General features: G+C 47.7%; 1 protein-coding gene across 5 annotated transcripts in view; it reads left to right on the plus strand.

Moving 5' to 3' along the window:
* VGLL4 (vestigial like family member 4) overlaps positions 1-19,552 on the plus strand; it is a 148,431-nt gene that overhangs the window by 108,605 nt on the left and 20,274 nt on the right. The window contains exon 3 of one of the 5 annotated variants that reach the window (XM_079795444.1): positions 16,636-16,752. The exons of the other annotated variants lie outside the window; for them this stretch is intronic. Within the exon in view, the coding sequence (XP_079651570.1) occupies positions 16,636-16,752 (117 nt within the window). The remainder of the gene's footprint in view (positions 1-16,635; positions 16,753-19,552) is intronic. 5 annotated transcript variants of the gene reach the window in all.

Here is a 19,552-nt window from a genome sequence, read left to right on the forward strand (position 1 = left end):
CTTGCACGCCCCCTACTGGGGATCAAGCCCGCAACCCGGCATGTGTCCCTGACTGGAATTGAACCTGGGACCCTTAAGTCCAAAGGCCGGCGCTCTATCCACTGAACCAAACCAGCTAGGGCTTGGCACTCTTTATTAAATTTCTTGTTGATAGGATATGGGTGACCCGGAGAAATATATTTTAGGGTATTTATTTATTTATTTTTGGTTTGTTTTCTAAGAAAACTGTTAAGAACATGAATGCCTTTTTTTGGAAGTTGAAAATTACTCTATCTGCTACTTAAAAAGTGGGGTAAGGTCCGAGGCCGGGCGGCGGTGGTGGTTGAGAGGGGGGTAGAGGTGGAGTTCTTCTCAGGGAACTGTCAGTAGGTACGTTTTTTCCTGTGAGCTTGACACGCAAGTGTGTTTTGGTAAGGAAGAGCTCTCCTTTTCTCCTGTCCTTCTGTGTTTCATTTAGACTCATGGATTCCTCCTTTATTCAGAGAGTTGTCGCTGTCCTTGATTTGGCAAGTCTGAGTCCCTTCAACTGGCTCTTGTGTGCTTGTTACCTCTCTCTCTCTCATTTTGTTTTTGGAGCACTTCCTTATTTTCTGGCAAACCAGATGCTCATCTTGTAAGCCACCTTCCTCAGCCATGGCACCAGCCATTTCTCCAGGCCCCCTGTTCCTTGTAGTGGGGAGAAGTATTTAGAAGCCAGGATCCGGGTGCGAGGTGTTCTCGTGGTGTCACTGCCTGGAGGCTCGGGTTGTCTAATGGTAGCCACTGGCTGCATGTGGCAACTTACTTTTAAAGTGAAAAAGATTTTTTTCAGTTCCTCCGTTGCACTAGCCACATTTCTGGCTCAGCAGCCACGGGTGGCTAGTGGCACCATATTGGACAGTGCACACAGAGGGCCCTTGTACTGTCACAGGAACTTCCATTGAGCAGCAATATCTCTGACCCTTTTCCTGGGAAGAGCCAGGAAAAGATGAGTTCATGTTAACACTCCAACGCTAAGCCGGTTTCACGGGGTTCTTCCTCATCCTCCCCATTCACATTCCTATCTCCCTGGTTCCCAACGGCCTCAAAGTGATCAACACATTTACGTCTTGTTCGGCCCTCTGGGGCACATCAAGTCGCTTCGGAATTGCGTGGTCACACCACTTCGAAGGACTGACCTACCGAAAAGAGCTCAAAGTTTGTAGGCAGTTCTTTTTTCCCCTGTGCAGAGGGAAAATGGTCAGCATACCAACTTCAAAAGTGCTTCTCCTCCCCACCTCTCAGTGTTGTCATGTTCATCAACATATACACGGAGTGGCCAGATTATTATACGTTCAGAGATCATAATAATCTGGCCACTCTGTGTGTGTGTGTGTGTGTGTGTGTGTGTGTGTGTGTGTGTGTGTGTATTAGAGGCCTGGTGCATGAATTTGTGCATGGGGAGGGTCCGGCCAGCCTGGCCAGGGGTAGGGGACATGGGCAGTTGGCTGGCCTGCCTGCCGGTCGAACTCCTGGTCGAGGGGACAATTTGCATATTAGCCTTTTATTATATAGGATATACACCAGGGGTCCTCAAACTTTTTAAACAGGGGGCCAGTTCACGGTCCCTCAGACCGTTGGAGGGCTGGACTATAGTTTTAAAAAAACTATGAACAAATTCCTATGCACACTGCATATATCTTATTTTGAAGTAAAAAAACAAAACGGCAAAAACACCCGCCTGTGGCCCGCGGGCCGTAGTTTGAGGACGCCTGATATACGCTGAGTGGCCAGATTATTATGCGTTTGGAGATCATAATAATCTGGCCACTCAGTGTATATGGGTTCATTTGTTTCTGTTTCCTTGCAGACATTTCCATCCTTATTGTTGATTTCATTTCGGTGTTTGAGTATGTAAAACATTAACATGCTTCTAAAAGTCAGAATTGCGTTCCGCAGTACATGTACGTCATTATGCTTGCACACCCTTGAACGTACACGGCACTTCATTTATAGCTCCATGAACCTGGGGGAGAAAAAGTCGAAACTGTATTAAAAGGGACTTAAAGGAGTGTTATCCCCTTTCCTATCGCTTCCACTTCTTCTGTTCTTGCCCCTGTAGATGATTACCTTTTTGTGTGTTTGTTGTTGATGTTGTTGAAGCAAGCAGATACTTGAGTGACTTCTCATTTCCCCTTCGTTCTTACACTTTGTACACTTGCTGGAGCTTCGGTGTTTTCAGTCGCCAGTATGTTGTGGAAATGGTTTCCCGCCCGTTCCTCATCCCTGTTCACCGCTGCAGAGCGCTCCACCGCGTGTGTGTGCCAGCGGTCACCGAGCCAGCCCCACTGTTTGGACATTTCCGTAATCCCCAGTATCTTATAATCTAATATTGCAGTGGACAGTCTGGTGCATTTGCAATGTCTTGTGCTTTGGTACTACAGTAAACACTCTCGAAGGCTAACAATTGATGTAGTGTAACAGCATGCTGAATTCACATTGGATTTGAGACTTTTCTGAGGCCGCTTGGCTGGTAGAACCCAGGAGGAGTTGTGTGCTGAAGAGTTCAGTCTAAGGCAGTGATGGGCAACCTTTTGAGCTTGGTGTGTCAAACTTCGCCAAAAAACTGAGCATAACTCGGGTAGTGTGTCACTTTGAGGTAAAAACTAACTCCAAGACTCTAGTCGCAAATGTTTCATCCTCAGGAGCAGCAAATGTTTCATCCTCGGCATGCGGCCGCGTGTCATCAGAAATGGCTACGCGTGTCAGTGCTGACACGCGTGTCATAGGTTCGCCATCACTGGTCTAAGGTGACTGTTGGGAATGAAGCAGTTTTCAACTTTGTGTTGTGCGTGCACGTTTGGAGCAGGGCCGGGGGATTGTGCTGTTCACTCAGTCACCTGTCACAGGACGGGAATACATATTGAGTGCTTAGCTAGATACGGGCTCTGTGCTAGACACTAAATGTATTATCTCCTTCAACCCTCACAGCGAAGGTGTCCCTTTCAGATGTGTGTAAAGCTCTATTTGCAGAAGTAGAAATCGAGAGGATAATGTGTCCTAAGCGGTGGAGCCTGGATTAACCCTACTGTGTGCGGCACCCAAATCAACGGTCATTTGATTGTGCCATGGCTGTGGCTGACCCGATACAGGGCTGCGTGCACATCAAGATGGACATCATATATTTAGCGTGCCACCTGGCCAATCGAAGGGCCCACACGTGGCACATGTGTTGACTTGAATTGCACCCGCCATCCAGAGAATGTGCTCTTGGAGCTCAGGTTCCAGTTGGAGGAGGCGTCGTCTTTTTGATCAGTGGTGTCCATTTGCAGAGTAGTTGCCCCTGACCCCAGAACAGGGCAAAACCCATCCGCTCCCACTGGGATCAAAGCCGTGGTCACGGGCCTCGTGCTGTAACCAGCTGCTGAAGGAGGAAGGGCCAGTGAAGGAAAACATTGCCTCCTCTCGCTGGTGCTGCTCCTTTGAAAGACGGTCCTGGTGTGAGACGTGTCCATGGTTGTTGTCTTTGCTTCTGTGGCCATTCCTTTGAAGTTTTTTCTCAAATCCCACGAAGCCAACTCTGGTTTATCCTTGAGTGCATTACCCAGTCTCGGGGGCTTCCGTTTCCCTTGTTCCTCCTCTCACACTTCTTTCTTCCTCTTTCTCCTTTGCCTCCTTCTTCCCTTCACCCTGAATCTTTTTCTTTTTTTTTTTTTAAATTTAATAAATCTTTATTGTTCATATTATTACAGTTGTTCCTCTTTTTTCCCCCCCATAGCTCCCCTCCACCTGGTTCCCATCCCACCCTCTTCCCTTACCTCCCCCCCCCCACTGTCCTCATCCATAGGTGTACGATTTTTATCCAGTCTCTTCCCGCAGCCCCCACACCCCTTCCCCCCCCCCCCCCGAGAATTGTCAGTCCACTCCCTTTCTATGCCCCTAATTATATTATATTCACCAGTTTATTCTGTACATCAGATTTTTAATTCACTTGATTTTTAGATTCACTTGTTGATAGATATGTATTTGTTGTTCATAATCTTTACCTTTTTCTTCTTCCTCTTCTTAGAGAATACCTTTCAGCATTTCATATAATACTGGTTTGGTGTTGATGAACTCCTTTAGCTTTTTCTTATCTGTGAAGCTCTTTAGCTGCCCTTCAATTCTGAATGTCAGCTTGGCTGGGTAGAGTACCCTTGGTTGTAGGTTCTTGCTATTCATCACTTTGACTATTTCTTGCCACTCCCGTCTGGCCTGCATAGTTTCTGTTGAGAAATCAGCTGACAATCGTATGGGTGCTCCCTTGTAGGTAATTAACTGTTTTTCTCTTGCTGCTTTTAATATTCTCTCTTTGTCTTTTGACCTTGGCATTTTAATTATGATGTGTCTTGGTGTGGTCCTCTTTGGATTCCTTTTGTTTGGGGTTCTGTGTGCTCCCTGGACTTGTAAGTCTATTTCTTTCACCAGGTGGGGCAAGTTTTCAGTCATTATTTCTTCAAATAGGTTTTCAGTATCTTGCTCTCTCTCTTCTTCTGGCACCCCCATAATTCTGATGTTGGTACGCTTGAAGTTGTCCCAGAGGCTTCTTACATTATCTTCAAATTTTTGGATTCTTTTTTCTTTTAGCTTTTCCAGTTGAGTGATTTTTGCTTCTTTGTATTTCAAATCTTTGACTTGATTCTTGCGTTCCTCTAGTTTGTTGTTGGGTGTCTGTATAATACTTTTTATTTCAGTCAGTGTATGTTTAATTTCTAGTTGGTCCTTTTCCATATTCTCGAGGGTCACTCTCATATCCTCAAGGGTCTTGGTAAATTTATTGGCCTTTTCTAGGAAATTCTTGAAAAACCTTATAACCGTGGTTTTGAACTCTATCTCCAGTCGTTTGTTTTCCTCCATTTCTTTGGTTTTTTATCTGTTTCTTTGTCTCTGCATTTTCGCTGCTTCCCTGAGTTGGTAGGGTAGCTTTGTGTGCTAGTTGTCCTATATGGGCCAGTGTCTCGGCCTCCCCAGTTACCTGAGGTGGACACTCTTGGTGCACCCCTTTGTGGACTGTGTGTACAGCCTTGTTGTAGTTAAGTCTTGATTGCTGTTGGTATCAGTGGGAGGAGTTGACCTCCAGGCCAATTGGCTGTGATGATCAGCTGTGACTACGCCGGGAGACAGCCTTATTCGACTAGACTTGCAAAATTGTAAAAGCCTCTGTGCTCAGCTTGGATGGGGCGGAGTTTCAGGGTGGAGCCTACAGCCTTGGCTTCCCGTTAGACCTAACTTATGAGGTTCCTGGGTCTCAGTGTCCCTCAGTGTCCCTCGGTACTCGCTGCAAGCACCTCTGAGAGAAAGGCGCCCTGGAGTTTCGCCCACTGCCAAACAGTATAGTCTCTCCCCCAATGAATCTGGATTCCCAGATTCTCGCCCAGAACTGGGGTTCAGCGCAGTCCGGAGCTTTTGTCTCCTTCCCGCTAGGGTAATTCAGTAGCACAGTCAACAGTCCGTCCTCTGCATGCATTCACGTGCGCGCCTCTGGAGCTCTGCCTTTCGCCGCTCCCCTGAGTTTCCGCCTTACAGCCCAGATTCCCCCAGTATGAGCCTGGGTCCCCAGGGTCTCGCCCAGAACTGGGGTTCACTGCAGTTGGAACTGGGGTTCAGCGCAGTCCGGAGCTTTTATCTCCTTCCCGCTAGAGAACGCCAACCAGGCACTCAGCCGCCCCGTCCTCTCCAGCTCTGTCCTCTCCGCACGCGCGCGCCCATGTCTCCGCCTGTGTCTCCGTACCTCAGGCTTTTACAGCTCCTCTGATTTTCCTGTGGTTTTCTCTTTCCTTCTAGTTGTAGGATTTCCAGTCAGCCAGCTTTCCTGTGGTTCTGGATGATGTCCGTTTTGTCTTTTAGTTGTATTTTTGAAATTGTTGTGCGAGGCTGCAGTTTAGGTGTTTAACTATGCCGCCATCTTGGTTTCTCTCCACCCTGAATCTTAGTCCTCCCCCCTCTGCCCCCCCTTGGCCCTAGTCACTTCACTCTTCCCTCCATAAGGCTGAATAGAAAAAGGGGGAAGACAGACAAACGCAAAACTGGCTTTGTATAAGTGTTCGGGAGTGTCTGTAGTGTGTGGTATCCCTGATAATGATATTTGATAACAGCCCCTGGCAACATGGTCACACTCCCTTTGGCGACTCTCTGTTTCTTAGGTCTCTTTAGTACCTTTGGTTTGGACGTATATGGACATACTTACCGAGAGACTCCTTATTCTGCAAACTCCATGAAAGTGGAGGAAGCAATTCCTCATTTCACATGGAAACCAGACCCAGAGGAAATTGAAAAGTTGCCATTATTTTAGTACCTTGACTCAACGGGGGCTCTAAACAGGAATACATCTTGGTAGATGGAGCCGTGTTACTGTTGTGCTCATGTCTACATAAGCCTTCAAGCAGGTGAACTTTTCAGCACTGAGAATGGTGATGGGTCAGGATCCCGGGATCCAGGGAATCCTGACAGCCATTGTGCCAAAACTTCACTAACAATAGCGACTGTTTATTGAGCCTTAGTGTGTATCAAGCCTGTGCAGATGCTTCATGAGCGTGATCTCATCGGATCCTCACAACCCTGTGATGTGGATACCGTTGTTACCCCTCTTTTACAGATGGCAAAACTGAGGCTCAGAGTGGTTCTGTAACTTGTTCAAGGTCACACGGCTAGCTAGTAGGTGCCAGAGCCAGGAATCGAAACCCAGGCTGGCTGTTCCTAGAGCCAGCGCTCTCAGCGACCTCGTTACATTTACATCAATAGCATATGTATCCAGATGCCATGAATCATTTGATACAGGTCCTAACTAAGCCTTACCGTTTTGGATGACCTGCTATTTAAGCACTCTCAAAACACGTTTGCTTTGTAGGTGAGAGGTGGAGGGACACGAGGTGGGTGAAGGTCGTCAGTAATAAAGGTGCTGTGCAGGTGAGAGCCTCCCAGCGCAGTGAGGGTTCCCTTCAGAGATGGTGGAAGGAGACGCTGTTGTTCCGTTTCCCTTGAAGAGGCTGGACAGGGTGTCTGTGTGGGCGAGAACCCTGCAGGAACAAACAAGGGTTTCCTTTTAGGCTCAGGAAAGGGCTTTTTAAAATGTTTCAGTTCTTGTTGAAAATAGCTGACCCAATTTTAAGTTAGTGGCACAATAGTAACATTAGTGTAAAAGATTCAAACTGGAGTGTTTTAAACTTTGCTCTCCCCCCCCCCCCCCCCCGCCTCTTTCCAGATTTCATAAATCAAACACTCTGGAAATAGAATCCCTCAGACTGTGTGCTTTCTCTTTTTCTCCCACATCCTTCCTGGCGTCGTCCAAACTTGGGCAGTTTTCGCCCTGACGTTCTCTATTCTTCTCCTACTTTCACACACAATCTTACAAAGTACTCCCACCAGGATATTTTAAGAGGATATTTTAGAGCCTGAATTTTAGTGCTCCTAAATAACTAACTCATAAACCGATATATTGTTAAATAGGGATTTAATGTACAGCAGGTATGTGTGTTTACTTAAAAACATAAACCAGAAGGGAGCCTGGGTCTTTAGTAAGGGGGGGTGTGATCTAAGCACGGCTTCATGGGAGGGTGGCTCTGCCCCTCTCGCTCCAGTTGGGGCTGAGGGTCAGCCCGGGCAGGATGGAAGTGAGGCCGGCTTCTCCTGGGACGTGTGACAGGCCCATCTGTGTGTGACGTGCAAGTGTTTTGCTGGTGAAGTGTGGTACCTTTAAGTAAAGGTCACAGGCCTACCTGTGTGGGTTTCTTGTTTGTCAGGCTGGAGGCATTTTCTCATTTTCACAGTTCAGCCGAAAACAAAGGCCTCCTTATCCGAGCAGGGCGCTGTGCTCCTGAGAGCTGACATCAGCCTTTTCCCAGCAGGCATCACTGCTGCCTTAAGAGTCTTTGCCGAGAGCTGGAAAGGCAGATGACCATCCCGCCACTGGCGTTTTCCCGGCCAAATGACACAGAGGGAAGAAATGCCAAGAGTGCCGAGTGTCAGAGGAGATGAACAAAAGGGACTGTCATCCTTTGTCTGTTCTCGTCCCATCGGGGACCTGGGGGGTGCTCATCTCGAGTCACAGAGGTTATAAAAGAGAGCCTTGAGCACGGAGGAATTGAAGAACATTTGGGCTATGTCAGAGCATGCAAAAGGTCACTCTTTAAAACGACACACTAGCATCTGAAAAAGGCGTGTGTTTAGATTTATGGGTTCGGTCAAAGGTGTTTGTTCAAAAGTTGAGGAAACAGAACAGCCCGGGATTTGCCCGGTCCCCCTCCCGCCCGGGTTCTCTGAGCACCAGCTCTTTTCAGGGCCCTGTTTTCGCGAAGATGCTTCTGTGCGCGGAGTGCGCACGGCGGCTATTTTTACACACGGTTAGAGGACTGATCTTGGTGTTGCTTGATGACCACGCAGGCCTCTTCTCAGCCGCGCGGAGCCGGCCTGTCCTGAACGTCCACGCCGTGCTGTCACTTTAGGAGATTTGACCGAGGACCAGATGGGAAAACTGAAAAGTGTGTGTGTGTGTGTGTGTGTGTGTGTGTGTGTGTGTGTGTGTGTTGGGGGTGCTTTTATTTTCCGCCGGGATCTTGCTTGTAAATCAGTCATTTGCCTGTGCTACATGCACTGGAACAGAGCGAGGGAGTTTACAAGCCCTGTGTTCTATGTCTAGTGTTGTTTTTATTTAATAAATGCCAGCACTTGGTCTCTATCTTCTTTGCTAAATCGTTGGGTACACACACACACACACACACACACACACACACACACTCATTTTTCTCCCTTCCTCTCCTCCCCCCTCTTCATTTTGAAATTTCTTCACAGAATGCCTCTACAGCATAATTAGAGAACTTAATGTTGCAGTAATAATGTTCTGGGTCTGGCAGTAGCTAGAAACCTTGCCAAACAAAGGATCTGAATTCTGGATCCACGCCCTCAGAGCCCCGACAGGGGAGAAACGTGCTACAGAGCAGGAGGAGGAGTTCGCTCCCACACGCTCCTCTAACTTCTCTAACCTCTTGCCTTCCCTTCCTTGAGGAGACCTAAGAAATACAGCTAATGGGTCCCCATAGGTACCAGCTTCAGAAAGTGGGTCAGAGCCAAGCGGAAGAAACAAACCCACTCTTACGAGGTCGGGTTGCTGCAGAAGCAAGTCGGAGAGCCGGAATCTCTCTGCTTCCCTAAGCTTGCTCCTGTCCCGGAGCCCAGCGAGGCATGGCTGTGGGGTGTTCTAACCCTCGGGAGTGAGTGCCTTTGGTTGCACGTGACACCTCCCGGATTCAAAGCCCCGCTGCCCGCAGATTGTGTCAGCACACGCTTGCCTCAGATGTTTGAAGGAAGAAGCGTGTCCTCTGGCCAACGTTTGGGAAGGACCTAACCGGCTCCCCCGGGTCTGCCTGTGCGCGTTAGCACGTTCGGACTCGGAGAAGTCCGGTGCACGGAAGCATTGGGTAACTCGGGGTTCTCAGCTGTAACTGGCCGGCAGTGCTTTATCCCTTTTGTCATGAGACCTATGGGGACTAATCCAGGGAGCATACTGCCTGACAACACGAACATCTTACTCGGTTTCAAAATCCTCTTACAAACGTTCAGACTCACAAAGCTTGGTGCTGCACAGCTTAACCGTTGTCATGGAATCATTGTGTCATTTCTCGACTTGGGATTGTTGGGCGCCATCTTTCCTGCCTGGGGCTTTCAGGGAAATTCACGGAGGCCAGAGAAGTGGTGGAAGCTGAAGGCCCTGCCTTCCCTCGACCTTACGCCCTCACGTTCCATCTCTCCTTCTCTCCTTCCCTCTGAGCTGCTTCTGGAGAGGTTATCTCCACTTCCTGTCTACTCTCCAGTCCACTCTCCTTCATTCACCGGTGACCTACTGACCGCCAGATCCAGGGAAACCTGCCATCCCTTCCCCTGTGTGACCTCCGCTTCCTTGTAAGTCTCTTCTCTCCTGGGTCCCACGGCCCCTTCCTTGCGTCCATTCTCCAGAGTTCGGTCCTCACTGTGCAGACCCTTCCAGTGAAGTGACACCCCAGCTCATGGCTTGACTGACACTGCAGGTGGATGATCCCCAAATCTTGACGTCCAGCCAAAACCTGATCTTCACACCAGAGAGCTGCCTGCCTTGTAGGTATTGTGTGGGACCTGCAGCTCAGGGCTGCCCCCGTGGATTTGATTTTAGTGACTCCTTCCTCCTTCCAGCACTTCCCACGTCTGTCCTCCATCTTCATGAGGGGACAGCTGTCTTTCCACCTGCCTGGAAGTTACCTCCTTCCTCCTTCTGTCTCATCGCCCAGATCTGATCCACTGCCACACCCTGAGGAGTCCGTCTGTTAAGTGTTTTCAAATATATTTTTATTTATTTCAGAGAGGAAGGAAGAGGGAGAGCTAGAAACATCAATGATGAGAGAGAATCATTGATGGGCTGCCTCCTGCATGCCCCCTACTGGAGATCGAGCCCGCAACCCAGGCATGTGCCCTTGACCAGAATCGAACCTGGGACCCTTAAGTCTCTAGGCCGACGCTCTATCCACCGAGCCAAACCGGCCAGGGTTGTTAAGTGTTTCCCACATAGGACCTGGCCAAGGCCATACTTTGGACCCCCATTTCCAAAGCAGCACCCTCCGTACTGGTCTTGGCACTTCAGTGTCGGAAGTAGTTTTCTGAAGTCTTACTCTGTGCTTGGAATTCTCCCGTGGCTCCCAGCCGGCTCCAGGCAACACTGGACAGACCCCTGTCCACGCGAGTTTCTGCCCCTCAGTGAGCCCCGACTTGCGGAGGGGAGCCCAAGTGCCCGCACTCCTGTCCTCACGCACAGTCCTTGCCTCCTTCTCTTGACAATTGGTGGTTCCTTCTGCTTCGAGACGAACACTTCTTTGCATAAGATGATGACACTTGGGTGTAGTCACGTGCCCATCTGTCTGTCCCCTTCCCCAGACTGCACGTTCCTCCAGGCCATGGGCTGAGTCTTACTCATGTCTGTCCACTAACTCCCAGCACAGCACAGTGCCCGGCACCTTCTCGATGCTGAGGAAATGCTTGAACGAAAAAGGAGTCACTATGAGATCACTGTCAAAACAACTCTTCCCTTTGGGAAAGAATTCCTTCCAAGTAAATAGGCAATAAGCCCTGAGTGGCACCACGCCTTGTGCTTCCATTTTTTACCTTGTAGCCTTGATGTCTAGTTCAGGGAACAGAGAGAATCCCACCACCACTACCTCCACTGCCTGCCTTCCCCAGACAGGACAGTGCAAACCCCTGGTACCTGGGCAAATGCAGAGTTTACAGTCTGAGTCACTAGCCCAGCTGTGATGCTTATTTTGGATCAAATGATCCCATCCCAATGTTGACTCTGAGTTACAAGCCTTCAGATTTTTTTTGGTATGAATGAAAGGGTTTTTTTCCACTCCTCTGTTTGTACTTCTTCCTATGCATCTTGCTCCAATCTTGGTGCGCACATAGGTAAGGTTTATGGAAATGAGAAGTTCCGTTCCATTGGGTACTCCTCACAGGTCAGAGAGGTGGCCGTTGGGTGGAAATCCACCCGAAGAATAGATCTGTTCATACCAGAAGAGCCAACAGATCTCTGCCCAAGCCCAGGTGTTTACTACTTCTGGTGTTTTTTCAAATCTCCCTAAAAAGTTCTCAAAGCCAAAGTGTTTTTCAACTATTTCCGAGTAGAGTCATCGTGTTTGTTTTATGTGTGTGTGTGATAACTTTGGGCTTGCATTGCTAATAGCCCTGGTTCCCGTATGTTGGTGATGACACTGCATCATTTTGTGTTAGGCCCGTGGTCGGCAAACTGCGGCTCACGAGCCACATGCGGCTCTTTGGCCCCTTGAGTGTGGCTTTTCCACAAAATACCACGGCCTGGGTGAGTCTATTTTGAAGAAGTGGCATTAGAAGAAGTTTAAGTTTTAAAAATTTGGCTCTCAAAAGAAATTTCAATTGTTGTACTGTTGATATTTGGCTCTGTTGACTAATGAGTTTGCCGACCACTGTGTTAGGCTGAGCAAATTAAGTGATTGAAACACAGACATCCTCAAGGGCTCACCGTGTACTTGGGAATGGAGACATTGTTGAAAGCAGGTATTTCTTTTTTTTTTTTTTTAATATATTTTATTGATTTCTTACAGAGAGGAAGGGAGAGGGATAGAGAGCTAGAAACATCGATGAGAGAGAAACATCGACCAGCTGCCTCCTGCACACCCCCCACCGGGGATGTGCCCGCAACCAAGGTACATGCCCTTGACCGGAATCGAACCTGGGTCCTTTCAGTCCGCAGGCCGACGCTCTAGCCACTGAGCCAAACCGGTTTCGGCGAAAGCAGGTATTTCTTGAGAGCCTGTGTGGAGGACAGGTTGTTGGGCCATGGCTCTGGCTCCTCTTTGATTACAATATAAAATTCAAGTTCTTTAGGGCGCCCTTCGAGGACTTCTGTGATCTGTCCCGAGCTCCCTTCCCCAGGATTATCGCTCAGTAGATCATCTCCTTGGACTGTCAGTTGTCTAAAGACTCCTTACCCATGGTTAAATCTAAAAAGAATTTATTTGAATTTCTGCTACTGTATGCCTTTCAGTAAACGACACGGAGTGTGAGAAACAACTCTCACAATTCAATGTGGGTTGTTTAACCTACCTCTTGACTTTCGATTTGAGGCTGATATTTGAAACCAACATTGTCACTGCCCATGGCATCTCATGTGTCTGGCATGCTCCTCTCCACCACACAGGTTCGTCAGCTTTTTGGAAGACTCTTCGGGGTCTCCCAACACCCCACATCACCTCTACTTTAAGTGAGATCATTCTAGGCATTCCATCCAGATTTGGCGATAATATGATTCGAATTCTTCTCTCCCTCCGCCGCCCTCCCAACTTTTTATTTTGGAAAAAGTTCAGATCTACAGAAACATTGAACTAGTATAATGAGCACCTACATATCCTTACTAGACTCCCCTGTTGCTAATGTTCTGCCATATTTGCTTTTCACTTCTTTTATGTGTGTTGTAGACAGTGATATGATCTAATATACGATATATTCAGCAATGCCCTTTATAGATGTTTTCTTTTAAATTAGGATTCAGTTACAAAGCACACATTGGGTTGGGTTGTCGTGTCTTTTAGAGATCTTTAATCTAGAATAGTTATTCCCATTTTGTGGGGGTGGGCGGTGGTGGTAAGGGGAGCAGGGACCCACACGTACTGCCCCGGATTTAAGTCTGCCCTAAGATAACTTAAGTCACCTTTTCATAAATTTTTATTACTGCTTCCAAGGCTTATTTCTATTTCTAGCCAACAATTCTAACAGGTTTACTTTTTAAAAAACTCAGTACTTTCACTTGCTCATGGCATAGTGGAGCCCCATACCCTGTTCCTTTTCTCCCTAAATCTACAGACCCCAATAAAATCCTAGTAGGTTGCGTTTTTGTAAGATCCCTAGTTTCTTACTTAGAAATAATTTATTTGAAGGTCAGGTGAAGTCTGACTGTGAGAACTGGTGGTGGTGGTGTGTGTGTGTGTGTGTGTGTGGGGGGGGTGTCTTTTAATTTTTAGTGGCACATATAATATTTAACAAAAACAGTTTCAGAATTTTTAAGACTTGATGTTAGTAACTTTTTTAGGGCGCTGTGACTGGAAATGGGTATACAGTTGACCCTTAACTGACATGGGTTTGAACTGCATGGGCCCACTTACACACAGATTGTTTTCAGTAAATGGGTTGGGAAATTTATTTGGAGATTTGCCGCAAAAACCTGCAGATGCACCACATAGCTTAGAAATATTGAAAAAAAATTAAGAAAAAGGTAGTCATGAATGCATAAACTTTATGTACATATTTTCTCAAGATTTTCTTAATAACGTTTTCTTCATGTTCACCACATTGTAAGAATACGGTATATAATACATACAACCTACAAAATCTTATTGGTTGTTGGTGTTATTGGTAAGGTTTCCAGTCAACAGTAAGCAATTAGTCAAGTTTTGGGGGAAGTAAAAAAAGTTACAGGATTTCTACTTTTGGTGGGGGGAGCTCAGTGCTCCAAACTCCACGTTACCCAAGGGTCCACTGTATATGTAGGACCTAGGAAGGCGACGTTGGTTCTCGTGGTCTCTGAGGGTGACAGTGGGAGGGGTGGGCGGTGGGGTCTCCCAGCTGAGCATCTTGCCCGGTGCTGGGAGAGGGCAGGCGGCTGGAGCAGGAGCAGGCTTTGGGGAGCGGGTCACAGGAGCATGGAGCTCTCTCCACCTCCATTGCTGAGGTTCTCAGGGCCACCTCGTTTTTTTTTCCTTTTCAGGGATTGGTTGTTCAACTCTTCATTTCCAAGAAATGTAGCACAGCATCCTCCCCATAAATTCCCCCATATTTTTATTCATAAGCTAGCCAGCCTTGTTTTATGTTGCTTGTAACCAAAGGAACTTGTTACAAATGCAGATGTTTGGTTTGTGTGTATGTTTCGCTGTCATTTGCCGAATTTCTAGGGCTTTCGCTGTATTTCCGTCCTTGTTCATACCTCCTTTTCCCGTTTTCCTGGAAGTGGAATTTCTGTGTCAGAGGGCACCCATTTGTGCTTTCTGCCACTTGGTATCTAGTAGGATTACGGATTCACATTCCCACCAGCAACTGTAAGCTCGTGCCTGTCGCCCTACATCCTCAGAAAGGTGGCTGTTACCATGTGTGTTTAATCTTTGCCAGTTTCATAGGAGCATCATTGTGTGATAACTTGGGCTTTTTCCCCTTTTCTGCGAGTAGGGAATTGGGTGATCTTTCCACATGCTTATTGGCCATTTGGTTTTCTTCTTTTGTGACTGTTTATATCTCTTTTCTAAAAAAAAAAAAAATAATAATAATGGTGTTCCATTTTCTTTCTAGTAATATGTTACCACTCTACATGTTAAGGATCCTCTCTCTCAGATGTTAGGAAAATAACCAGTTCCCTAATTTGTTACTTGCTTTTCAACTTTACTATGCTTTTGAGATACAGATTTTTTAAAATTTGGCACTGGTTAAATCATTAAATCTTTTCTTTAAAGGAAAAGGCTTCTTACGTGCGCTGGAAGGGACCGGGGTGTGTTGGCGAGGACCCTGTGACACATAGCTAGGCTGCGTGTTGATGGCGGGATGACCGTATGTGCTTAGCTTAGCACATGTTTGCTGTGGAATGAAGAGAACGCATTGTTTGTATCTTCATGAGTTCATTTACCCATCGTTTCCTGAGGGCCTACTTGGTTGGTGGCCCTGGGGGGTGTGGGCGTGTGCGAAGGAGTCAGCCCTGAGGAAGTTTGTGGGGTCGGTGATGGGCAGGCTGAGCACGGGGTTGCCCTGGCCCCCGAAGGCTGTGGCCCAGTCCCCGTGAGAGCAGGGGCACTGCCATCTCCACAGGAAAACAGTAGGATTGCGGCCGGCGTGTTCTGCCTTGTCTGCTTTTTCTCCCCCATCCCACTCAGGGGCCTGGTGGCCTCACGGTCACGCTGAGCACTGTGGGTGCTCAGAAAGACTTGGGTATTTGTTTTAATAGTCTCTTGTTGGGTACTGTAAGCAAGCTGTGAAATCAAAAGTTGAAATTCTGTTTTTATTTAACCATTTTACCAGATGTTTCCTGTGGTTTGACAGATGTACCATTTACTCGAAAGTTACACTCCTGAGATTTTGAATGTTATGGACACCGTTGCTATAGACAGTGATTCTGTCCGGGCAGGGTTTGGACGACAACTTTCGCATCATTTTTGGTTTGAAAATGTGTTTTCCCCCAGAATAGAAATGCTCGTCTTCGTAATCTTCTCTGTTACAGTTCTGATCTCTGGTTTATAAAGACTGTCACTGGCTGATCGGCGTTTATTTCAGGAAACTCCGCTGGGCCTCTGTGGGTGTTACTTTCTGAAAGCACCTGGGCTCAGGTACATAGAGGTTTTATTTGCAAAACTCCTCTGGGTCGAAAAGGACGCAGTAGTGGGCAGGTGAAACTTTAACTTGATTGGAGGGAGAATCTGACTGACGCTCCACGTCTGTGGGCCAGTGGACGCTGGGAAACGGTTAAGAAAGCTGCAGACACGGCGTTTTTTTGCACCCACCTACAGCCCACCAAGCCAGACCGAGGAGCGCCGTGGTCCTTGCCTCCCCTGGCCCTGCAGTCAGCAGTTTCTGCAGCCCAGGCGTCCACACAGAACAGCGCCTCTCATCCAGGATTCTGCTGGTGGGAGGAGAGCAGCAGGAAGTTGCTTCCTACAAAACACAAGGGAGACTGTAGTTGTGGCTGCGGCGGAGGAAAAACAGGGATTTTTGACATTCCTTCTGCGAGGGGCCGTGGCGAGGGTTGCTGCGGGGTTGCATGCATTGTTCCTGCAGAGCTGGCTGCCTTCCCCAGCAGCCTGCCTGCCTCTCAGGTGTTTTGTTTAGCCTTAATTTTGGAGTTTTATAAAAGCCTTATGTTATGCAAGATGGAGAAACAAAGAAAGAGGAAATCACATACTATAATTCTGACAGCAGACCTATTTTCTCACAAAATGGAACTGTAATGATGCGTGTAACGTTATTTGGCAAGTCGCCCTCTGTCAATACACCCTCCCAGGAGTTGCTAACCTATCCCAGGACCCAGAGGAAACGTCTCCTGCAGCCTGGGGCAGGCAGGCCCCTCACCTTGCACGGCTCCCTCCGGCCGGCCGGGGACTTTTATTCTGACAGGCGTCCCGCCTCTCCAGTTTTGTGCCTGGGACCGCTTGCCAAGTTTGTGAGGCCCAAGGCTTTCTTGTGGGAGGACGCTGGGCTGTCTTCATGCTCTTTGGCAATGATTAAAGTGAGGTTAGTACCAAAAACCCTTTCATTTTATTCCCTTATCCTTGCTTTTTCAAACCAGATGGCAACCCTGTATTTTCAGCTGTAATTAATTTAAACTGTGAGGCAGCAAGTGCTGGGAGAGGTAGAGTTGATTTTGCTCAGAAGGGACAGCAGTGATTTTTCCCTCCCATCCCTCACCCCGCGCTGAATGGCACTGTGTCCCAGTCAGATCCTCGCCATGTACAGTTCCTTCTGAGAGGGGACTGCACGGACAGAGAGGGCTGTTCCCGGGGCGGCAGGCCGGCCGCCGATGGCACGTGTGAGCTGGGCGGGTTCCTGCACGCTGGTCATTGTTTCCTGAATGGGCTGAAAGGAACCAAGTTTCAGGTGACGGCTGACATGTTATTGCCAGGCGGGGCAGTCATGTGACCGCCTCTGGACACTGGTGCCTGGTTTGAGTGGTTGCTGATTTGGGGAGTAGAGGGTGCCTTTTCTTCCCACTGAGTTCAGCTGCCAGGATCCCCCTCCAAAAGAGGAGGGTATGTTTTAGGTTTAGCATTTATTCTTAAAGAAAATTACAAGGGAAGTCAAAGCACTTGGCCACAGTTGCAGTCTAGAGGGTTTGACCTCAGCTATTTGACCACTTCCCTCCATGGAAATTGTACGTGAGTCCCTCTTTCTGAGTTGTTGGAGTGCACAAGACCCATTAGACCCCGAGAGATCCTGCATATTTAATGGAAAATGAGTGCTTTTGTTGAATCCCTCCGTAACTTGTAAAGTGACTCCCCAGGGCAGCCACCCCTCCCGCCCGTGTCCTCCCCTCCTCGCTCTGAGACGGAGCTGAGGTTAACACGGAGAACCAAGTAACGGACTCGCACCTGCCTGCACCGGTGGGGACGGCAGGCCTTTGGTCTCCTCATGTGAGAAACACATTTTCTGGGCAGCACGGAGGAGTCGCAGACTGAAGATCTGTTGGCGATAATATATGTGCAAAGCACTTTGTATAAAACTGTACGCGAATGTTATACAAGTGGCAGCTATTACTTACGCATTATTAACATTAGCCATCCTTGATGACGTGAAGTCATTTTTAAAGGCCCGTGGTGAGAAATGAGAACCACAAATACGTATGTAGCTTGTGAGTCTCCACCATGCTCCCTGTTGATTGCAGCATCATGGACCGTGTGCCCGTGTTTGCTGAATTTAGTGACCTGGTGATGCATGTGTCTTGTGTATTTAACTTTTATGTCAAATGTTTACGTTATTCACGAGCATCTCTCTCGTGAGCCACTTGGGCTGTGTTGACAAAGACTTGCATTTTGTTGTTGCTGTGGGTCAGACCCAGCCTTCTCGCGAGTAGAGAGGGACGGACGTCGTGAGAACTGCGCCCTGGAGTTCCAACCTGCTTTACCACCACTGATTTGTCAAAACATCTAAGGACTGAAAATTAAGCATAGAATTACCGTAAGACCCAGCATGTCTGTGTATGGGTCTATACACCCAAAAGAACGCGAAGCAGAGTCTCAAAGAGGTATTGGTACACCTCGTTCATAGCAGCAGCATTCACAGAAGCCAAAGGGTGGACACAGCCCAGATGTCCATCGCCGCATCCAGAGAAGCAACGTGTGGCTGTACACACAGTGGACTATGGCCCAGCCTTGACAAAGGAGCAGAGCTCCGGCAGGTGCCATCGCACGGCGAAACCTTGGGGATGTGGTGATCAGTGAAGGACAGATAGTGTCTGGCTGCACTTTGTGAGGAGTCAAGTTTGTGGAAACAGAAAGTAGAATGGTGGTTGCCAGGGGCTAGGGGAGGGGACACAGGAGTTAGAAGGTTGCGCAACAGTGTGAACGTGTTTAATGCTGCTGAACTGGACACTTAAAAATGACTAAAATGATGAATTTTGTGTTTATGGTGCCACTGTAAATTAAAATACCTCCTTAGGACTAACGGTTAACTTTATTTAGTTCAGCTGGCAAACAGGAATGCGTCTGTTGCCCAAAAGGACGGAAAGCAGGGTCAGCCTTTGTGGTCCCTCTCAGCGGGGGGAAGTGAGCCTTTGGGGGACAGAAGGCCAGCTCTCCCCGGACGGACGTGGTCCTTGGTGCCTGATGATACAGTCACCGTGTGATGCCTCTTGGGGGTGGTCATTTTACTTTAAAGGGCAGTTAGGATTCACCGTTACCATTTGGCTTTGGAAGTCCTCGCCCATGAAAAGGAAAGTGGATGTCATTGGGAGTGTTGGGGGATGGTAGTTCTGGATTTTCTAAAGGCATTTTTAGAATCACCCAACTCAAGGGTTTGGGGTGGGGGCGGGGAAATGCCATTTCAGTGTTGAATGGAATCCCCAGGTTCCTTTTCTCTCTCATTTTCAGGGTTCCAAGTTTTGGACTAAACATGATTTTAATAGTCAGGGACTACTTAGATGTTAGAGATATTACAATGAAGCTAAGCAGACGGCTTAGGGAAAGCCAGTTCTGAGTTCTATGAGGAGTTTGAAAATGAGAATAATTGTAAAGAAATGGATTTTATAACTCAGAGAAAAATGAAGTAGGCCATCAGTATTGTTTTTTATTTATTTATTTATTTATTTTAGGTCCCTTGGGAACTTTGCTTTAGGAATAGAAATTGATTAGTAGTAATTTGTGTCAGTTGTCAATATGTTAGAAGCCTTTCAAAGCACCTGAGGGTCCTTGAAATAACCTTTAATTCAAATCAGCTCCTGTTACGTAATCTAAGTAAAGAAAAAAATACCTTAGCCACCATTTCCACTAGTGTTTGGAAAGATGGAGTTCAGCTCAGAGGAAAGTAGTGCGGTACATGA

Source organism: Cnephaeus nilssonii (genome assembly GCF_951640355.1).
Source record: "Cnephaeus nilssonii genome assembly, chromosome: 17".
Taxonomy (NCBI): domain Eukaryota; kingdom Metazoa; phylum Chordata; class Mammalia; order Chiroptera; family Vespertilionidae; genus Cnephaeus; species Cnephaeus nilssonii.